Source organism: Panthera leo, chromosome D2 (genome assembly GCF_018350215.1).
Source record: "Panthera leo isolate Ple1 chromosome D2, P.leo_Ple1_pat1.1, whole genome shotgun sequence".
In the NCBI taxonomy this organism is placed as follows: domain Eukaryota; kingdom Metazoa; phylum Chordata; class Mammalia; order Carnivora; family Felidae; genus Panthera; species Panthera leo.
The window spans coordinates 26,147,003-26,154,532 of NC_056689.1; the positions used below are offsets into that span (position 1 = coordinate 26,147,003).

The following is a 7,530-nucleotide window of genomic DNA, read 5'->3' on the forward strand; positions in this document are numbered from 1 at the left end:
TGATGGACATTTAGGCTCTTTCCATAATTTGGCTATTGTTGAAAGTTCTGCTATAAACGTTGGGGTACAAGTGCCCCTATGCATCAGCACTCCTGTATCCCTTGGGTAAATTCCTAGCAGTGCAAGTGAATCTTTAAGTTCCAATTTAGTATACATTCCATTCCATTCTGACATAAACCACGATGCATTGCCTAAAGAGAATACATGATCGGCCCCATAGAAAGTTGAATAACCTGTGTTATACTTCTTCCTAAATTTACTTTTTATTTTTATTTATTTGCTGTTGTTGTCCAAGGTTTATTGAAGATAGTCCAGCACCATAAAAAGATTCAAACGGCCCCACATGGTGTTTTGAAATCCATCCCACCTGCAGGCTGGGTAACCTACGGTTTGGACAGACTGCCCAAGTTCAAAAGTTTCAACATTTCCTTAGTGTCTGGATCTACTTCAGCCATCTCCTGATCCAAGGCTGAGAACTCAGGTACATAATGATTCATCCTTTCTCTCTCCTCCCCCTGCAGCTTGATGGAGGTAACTCTTCCCCTGCAGCTTGATGGAGGTAACTCTCAGCAGGCCTCTCTGAATCTGCTTCATCAGATGTGTGACATAGCCTGCTGTCTTATTGCGTGGCTTCTCGCTGGGAATAATGGTGGTCCCCTTGCCTGTGCGTTTGTTGGTGTGGAAGTCATTGCCCAGGTGAATGCAGTGTTTCTTAATGATGACCCAGCCTGCCTTCCTCATGGTTTTGGTGCGCAGGTGGCCCATGTTGGCGGGTATAGTCTCTGTTGGGGTTTTAAATAAATACAGGTTTAATAAGAATGATGATTTTTTTAAATGTACATTGTAACATTTCCTTAACATTGCAAACTAAATGCAAATGCATTTTCATCTTTGAATCTTTGCAAGATATTAGCAGATACTGGAACAAAGATTGTCATCTCTATTAGAGTAATGGCTAATATTTATTATTGTTTTTATGATTATTATTATTACTGTAGAGAGAGAGAGTGAGAGCAGGGGAGGGGGGTGGACACACCCACACACACACACAGGGAGAGAAAATCCCAAAAATCCTAAGCAAACTCCTTGCCCAGCATGGAGCCCCATCTGGGTTTTATCCTAAGACCCTGGGATCACAACCTGAGCCAAAATCAAGAGTCAGATGCTCAACCAACTGAGCCACCCAGGTGCCCCATGGCTAATATTTGTTGATAGCAGTATAGGAGGTACTGTGTCTAATACTTTAAACATATTATCTCATTTAATTCTCACTTAATTCTCAAGCCACCCTATAAGAAAATGACTATTGTTTTATCACTTATTCTTTTAATATTTATTTTTTAGACAGTGATAGAGACAGAGTGCAAGTGTGTGGGGCGGGGGTGCAGAGAGAGAAGGAGACACAGAATCTGAAGCAGGCTCCAGGCTCTGAGCTGCAGCACAGACCCCAACGCGGGGCTCAAACTCGCAAACCATGAGATCATGACCAGAGCTGAAGTCGGACACCCAACTGACTGAGCCACTCAGGTGCCCCAGTACTGATGCTTAAAGGTAAATGGCAGAGCAGGTACTAAGACTCAGGACCACTGAAATGTTCTCAATCACTGCATGCAGCTGCCTTCTGAACGAGGACACTGAAAATCCAAGAGCTAGTATTAGGTAGCTAAGCCAGATGCAGAATCCACATTTCTAACTGCTTATCAAACAGATTTTACTTCCATTTCACAAGCCATATTTTTATGTGATGCATTCTCCAGCATGCATACAACCTGCTAGTATCTGCCTTTTCATTTCAGAGAATACATAATGTATTTGTTCATCAGTAAACACCATCTTGCTGATTGCTGCATGCCAACATAAACTGCTTATCATCCTCAGTCAGTCATTAACAGCTTTAAAATGGTTACTTTGCTGGGGCACCTGGGTGGCTCAGTTGGGTAAGCAGCCAACTCTTGATCTCAGCTCGGTCATGATCTCCCAATTCGTGAGTTCAAGCCCCACGTCAGGCTCTGTGCTGAGAGTATGGAGCTTTCTTGGAATTCTCTCTCCTCTCTCTGTCCCTACCCCACTTGTGCTCTCAGCAACTCCCCCCCCACCCCCATCTCTCTCAAAAATAAGTAAATACACTTTAAAAAATAGTTAGAGTGCTGAATATTGATAGCTACATCAAACAACTAATTTCACAATAACTCAGTGCTTTTACTCATACACCTTTTCACTTATCTATATCAGCAAATGAAAGAACAAATATTTGTCATTCATACAATTGAGAGCCAAACCTTTTTTGTTGTTGTTGTTCACAGAAAGAATACTTGGCTCTGAAATAGTTTTAAACACAATTGTTGATGCTATACCAGTAAAAGACAAGAATATCGACAGCAGCTTTAAGTCTTACCTGGACTATGTCCACAGCATTAATATAAAAAGGTTAGGTTGTCTGGATCTTATGCTAATTGCCCCACCATTCTACATGTCTTTCTGGAGTCTTCCAAATGTTAGAGTGTTTTAAATTTGAGATTTATGATTTTCATGTTCATTAAATAACACCAGGTCCTATTGCCCTACTTAATAAAGCAGTAAGATTTAAGTGTCATTTTCAACTTGGACTCAATTTTTCCATAGTATGCACTCAGGCCTTTTTAGCTGGTTAAGAAAAAGAATTTAATTCTTTTTAAAAGTTATAAAGATAAACATCAGCATGCTTTTTTGTGACAGAGAATGCATTCAGAATTAAGAAGCATGGCAATAATTTAACTGCATAGAATTTAGATGTGTTCTGTCATTGACTGGGCTGAGATATATTTTTAAGATGCCCAATGGAAAAGGCAGGTGTTACGAAAGAGAGAAGATGGAGTCTGGAGACAGGGTGTCGTGCAGTCAAAAGAGCTGAAGGTAAGAGAGATAATTAATTCTCTGTATTACCTTTGTACCTTGGGCAAGCTTTAACTTCTTTCTCACCTGCAAATCTGGAATATGTATTATAATAATTTAGGGCGACAATGTTGATAAACTCTTATTATAGAAGCTGACCACAGAAAGTACTCAAAACGTAATAACCGCCTTTAATGTGTATTTATTTTTGAGAAAGAGAGAGAGAGAAAGTGCGTGCAGGGGAGGGGCAGAGAGAGAGGGAGACACAGAATCTGAAGCAGGCTCCAGGCTCTGAGCTGTGGGCACAGCTGCCTCAGTAATTGCCCTTAGTAATCATTATTTCTAAATGTCAAATAGACAAATGAAGTTCCCCAGATATTATGTGACCAAGTTAAATATAATATAAATTTATATATAGATGGTTTATGACTACAAAATATTTATCAAAATAGGGTTACTTATTTCAGTTTACAAGGGAATTACAAAATTAAATATTTGTAATATTGTAAGCATATGGAATAATTAATACTATAATGACTATAAATGAGTAGTGTATTCAACATCTCAAAGCCTTCACAAATCTTAAAATATTTTCATATTTTCTTTAGTTACATTTTTAATTCAAAGTTGAAAACAAACACGAAGTCCCTAGTGTACCCCTTCTTTAGGCTCGGGACCCAGATGGCCTTAATGCTCCCATAACTTAATTACATTTTAGACAGTTCCTCCTGACACGAGGTCCTAATCTCCCTTTTCTTAGAGCATTTGCTTTAACCAATTTACATTTTTCTCTGCTTCTTTGAGATTTCTGTACATTTTTTTAAAAGCCTCTTGCCAGTTTCACCACCTGGGATATAATGATGAAAGGAGGTAGCATCCCATCTCCTAGTTTCTGTAAGACAGGAGAAGCCTAAGTTCTATGAATGCTTTGCTCCAACTTGCAAAACTGCCTCCTGTCATAAAGATAGAGTGAATTAGCAGAGTCAGATGGACTGATGTCCTACAGAACATTCCTACCAGCTTGTTCCACACATTAAACCCTACCACTACCTGTGTTAGTGAATTTAAGTTCAGACTTAGCCACGGCCTCTCTCCCCTATTGCATTAGTCTTGAATAAAATCTCCCCGCTCTGTTTAACATTGTCAATGCAATTTTTCCTCTAATGTGGATTATCTTCCACCCCCAATGCCACTGAGAAAATTTGCAGTATTTTCATAAAATCCAAAAGTAAAAAAATACTATAAATAGTTAATAACAAATAAAACAAGCACAGACTTATAACAATAAGCTGATACATAAATTGATAGTTTTTTCAGACACAAGTATAATCATCTGTCCTTTAAGGGCAGGGTTGCAGGGGTGCCTGGGTGGCTCAGCCAAGCGGCTAACTCTTGATTTTGGGCCATGGCCTCATGGTTCCTGAGTTCAAGAGCTGCATCAGGACTGAACTGACAGTGTAGAGACTGCTTGGAATTTCTCTCTTTCCTTCTCTGCCTCTGCCTGCCTCTCTCTCTGTCTCTCTTTCCCAAAATAAATAAATAAACTTAAAAAAAAGCAGCATTGCAAACTTTCAGTTACTATTTCTAACACATTGCTCAGATTGCAAGATTTTTTTCAACATACACTTTTTTGCCTAATATCTGCTACAATTAAAGACATATTCCAAAATTTGGCACATGTATGTTTTACTCTCCAAGCTTTCTTCTTCTATTGTTATCAGTTTTAAGGTGGAATAGGAAGGACATAAAAACTCTAAATGACAGATGCTGAGATTTGACTGTGAAAATATTGATGCCAACAAAACTAGATGATGTTTTGACAACTTCTCAGGCTGAACCTTTTTTACCACCTCCTGTGCCTTCCCCTATTAATGGGCTTTTTCAAAAAGACTACTTGATGGATTATCCATTCAGCCTCTTTAAGTGACTCACTAGGACCCCTTCATTTACAATGAGGCAGCTGAGAGAGCTAATTACCAAACCAAGCAAGACCCAGCAGGAACCAGTAATCATTAGTCACACATTTACCACACCTGGTAAAGGAATACATTTAGGAGGGAGAGCTTTTGACGTCTGTTATTATTTGACATGAAATTAAGTGAAATTCTTGATGCGAACTCTTGGTGGCCAAATGTCCTCCTGAAAGAGAAGCTAATTTCCATAAAAACTTTATGGAAGAGGAATCAAGAAACTGAAGGAAGATATGGGAGTGTTGATAAGGAGGAAAAGTCACTGCTTCTCTTTCTCTTTCAGTCTCTGCCTCAGCTTTTGACAAAAATGAAAGAATATTAGCATGAATGGATTTTTTTAATGAACCAAAAGATATGTTTTGCTTGTCATTATGGCATAACAACTGAATTTACATTCATTATTGGCCATTTAGTAAATACCACTTTTTTGTTTGTTTGTTTGTTTGTTTGTTTGTAATCCTGCAAAGTCCTTTCAGGATTCATTCCAAAATATAAAAAGATTGATTAGCATCATAATTTTAGCTAGAAAATTCAAATTATAAATAGAAATCATGAATGAATGATGAGAAAAGAAAGACTCACCATTTTTACCAATGCAGAGATCTCTATCAGGCAGCTGAAGACATAACAAGAAAAGAAAAGAAAACAACAACAAATGTATTTGTTAAAGTTCTGCTTTGAGTCATGCGTTCTATATCTCTTGGTGTCAGCTACAAAATCATTTTAAACAACTATATCAAATCCTTACTGTATATGCTGTCTATAATGATGTAGGAAACAAGAGAAAAGGAAAAAAAAATATTAAATTTCCCTTCAACTTACAGCCCATTGACAAGTCCTTGAAACAGACAGAGTGACCTTCCTCGAGGAGTTCAGCTGCCTCCATGATGACACTTTGCTAAGGACAAAAGGAAATCTTAGCCCAGCACCCCAGGATGCTGTAAGTCTACTTTAGCAAATAAAAATTCCGTTGGAAACTTCTTTATCTCTACCCCCCTCCACAACATATATGCTGGCAATCATATGCCAAGCTTATGGTCCCTTGATATACATCTGAAGGGTCTCATGAATGAGTTTTCACTAAACATTAATGAAGGACCTTCCCTAAAGCAGCTAGCCCCTCAAAGTCCTAGAAGCCTTGTTTCCAAAATACCTTAGAGACTCACTCTATCCCTAACCCCCTGCCAACCTGAAAGTATATAATCAGTCACCCATCACAACCTTAATGCAGCAATTTCTGTCCATGGGTCCTGTCCCCATGATTTAATAAAACCACCTTTTTGCACCCAAGACGTGTCAAGAATCCTTTCTTGGCCATCGCCTCAGGACCCCAACACTTCATACCATGTCACATAATATCACTCCTAATGACATCTGGTTCACTCTATCAAAGAAAGTGGCAACATTGGTTTGGCAAATTTTTTTTTTTTCTCTGAACCCATATTGACTGTAGTGATTACCTTTATTTTAGAAAGTACTCACATCTCATGAGTGTAAAGGTTCAATTTACAATCATGCCTGTGCAACTCATATATATTTTAACAGTATACGGAGTTCTGAAACACACCGAATAACATTTTGGAAGATCTATTCAGTTAATATAATGTGCTTCAAAATTCTCCTAAATGTGCATGTATTTATAGGAAGCACTATTTTCAACGTGGATCCATTCCATACAACATCCTTTTGAGGTAGAGAAGCTAAAGGCACTGTTTTAGAAAGACTCCATCTCTGCGGTTTTCTGTCAGGCCCCATTTCCTCAGGTTCAGTGTTTTGTCTCTGAATAAGCCAAAGAAGCTATGTTTCCACTTTAAGGAGGAAGCAAAAGTTAATTCTCTGAGTTTCATCCCAGGCCCCAAACACTTAATGACGTCTGAGAAGAGCCAGATCCCAAACATCCCAAGCGTGTTCAAGACATTAGCTTCGAACAAATCTCGACTGATGCTGGCATCTATACCCCCTACCTTCAGTAATTTGTGGAATGACACCTGTCCTTCACCTGACACTCGCCTTTGATCGGACCCTACCTGGATTCCTGAAGGAACACGTACACTAGACCCCTTTCCAATATAAACCCGTAACCTCAAGTGATGACATGACTCATTTTCCTTTCCTTCCCAAGTCTTCCAGGTGCTCTGTCTGCTATTCTGTCTGTCACTTCCACTATTCAATAAACTGTTTCACTTTCTCTGGCTCAAGTTTGATCTGTGTCTCGAGTGAAACCAAGGACCCGCGTGGCTGGTCCTATGGGACCCTCCTCTGCCTCAGATTCAGCCTGCCTGCATCACCTTCTTCTCTCAAAAAAGCATCTGGATCCTCAGGCAAAGGTCACACATGCAAAGTGTGATCCCAGCCTCCTGACATGGGTACCGGTAGCTGAAAAATGGTGGCCACACAAAGTTTTGATTATCAGAAATTCTCTCCCAGGTATATGGAATATGGACTAGAAGATAACCAGTGAGTCTGTATGCATGACTAACACTTAAACATTACAATCTCTGGTACACTGGGATGTCTAATTTCTTTTTTTTTTTAATGTTTACTTATTTTTGAGAGAAAGAGAAAGGGGTAGAGAGAGTGGGCGAGGGGCAGAGAAAGAGGGAGACAGAGGATCCTAAGGGGGCTCCACGCTGACAGCAGAGAGCCCGATGTGGGGCTCAAACTCATGAACCATGAGATTACGACCTGA

General features: G+C 39.4%; 1 protein-coding gene and 1 long non-coding RNA gene across 2 annotated transcripts; one reads left to right on the forward strand and one right to left on the reverse strand.

The window, feature by feature from the left end:
• Positions 1-240: 240 nt before the first annotated feature.
• Positions 241-6,983, forward strand: LOC122202422. The gene is made up of 4 exons (XR_006194653.1): positions 241-481; positions 2,810-2,892; positions 5,666-5,781; positions 6,694-6,983. It is a non-coding gene; the product is annotated as an uncharacterized LOC122202422 (long non-coding RNA).
• LOC122202421 (40S ribosomal protein S17-like) lies at positions 352-765 on the reverse strand. The gene is made up of 2 exons (XM_042908778.1): positions 572-765; positions 352-537 (listed from the first exon to the last, which is right to left on the reverse strand). The coding sequence occupies exons 1-2, from the start codon at positions 763-765 to the stop codon at positions 384-386; spliced, it is 348 nt and encodes a 115-aa protein (XP_042764712.1). The 3' UTR covers positions 352-383.
• Positions 6,984-7,530: the final 547 nt, after the last annotated feature.

Excerpts from the sequence above, each read along its gene's own strand:
- LOC122202421 (XM_042908778.1), bottom strand. The coding sequence starts at position 765 with ATGGGCCACCTGCGCACCAAAACCATGAGGAAGGCAGGCTGGGTCATC. Across the intron at positions 538-571 it reads AAGCAGATTCAGAGAGGCCT|AGTTACCTCCATCAAGCTGC; the intron begins GCTGAGAGTTAC and ends CTGCAGGGGAAG.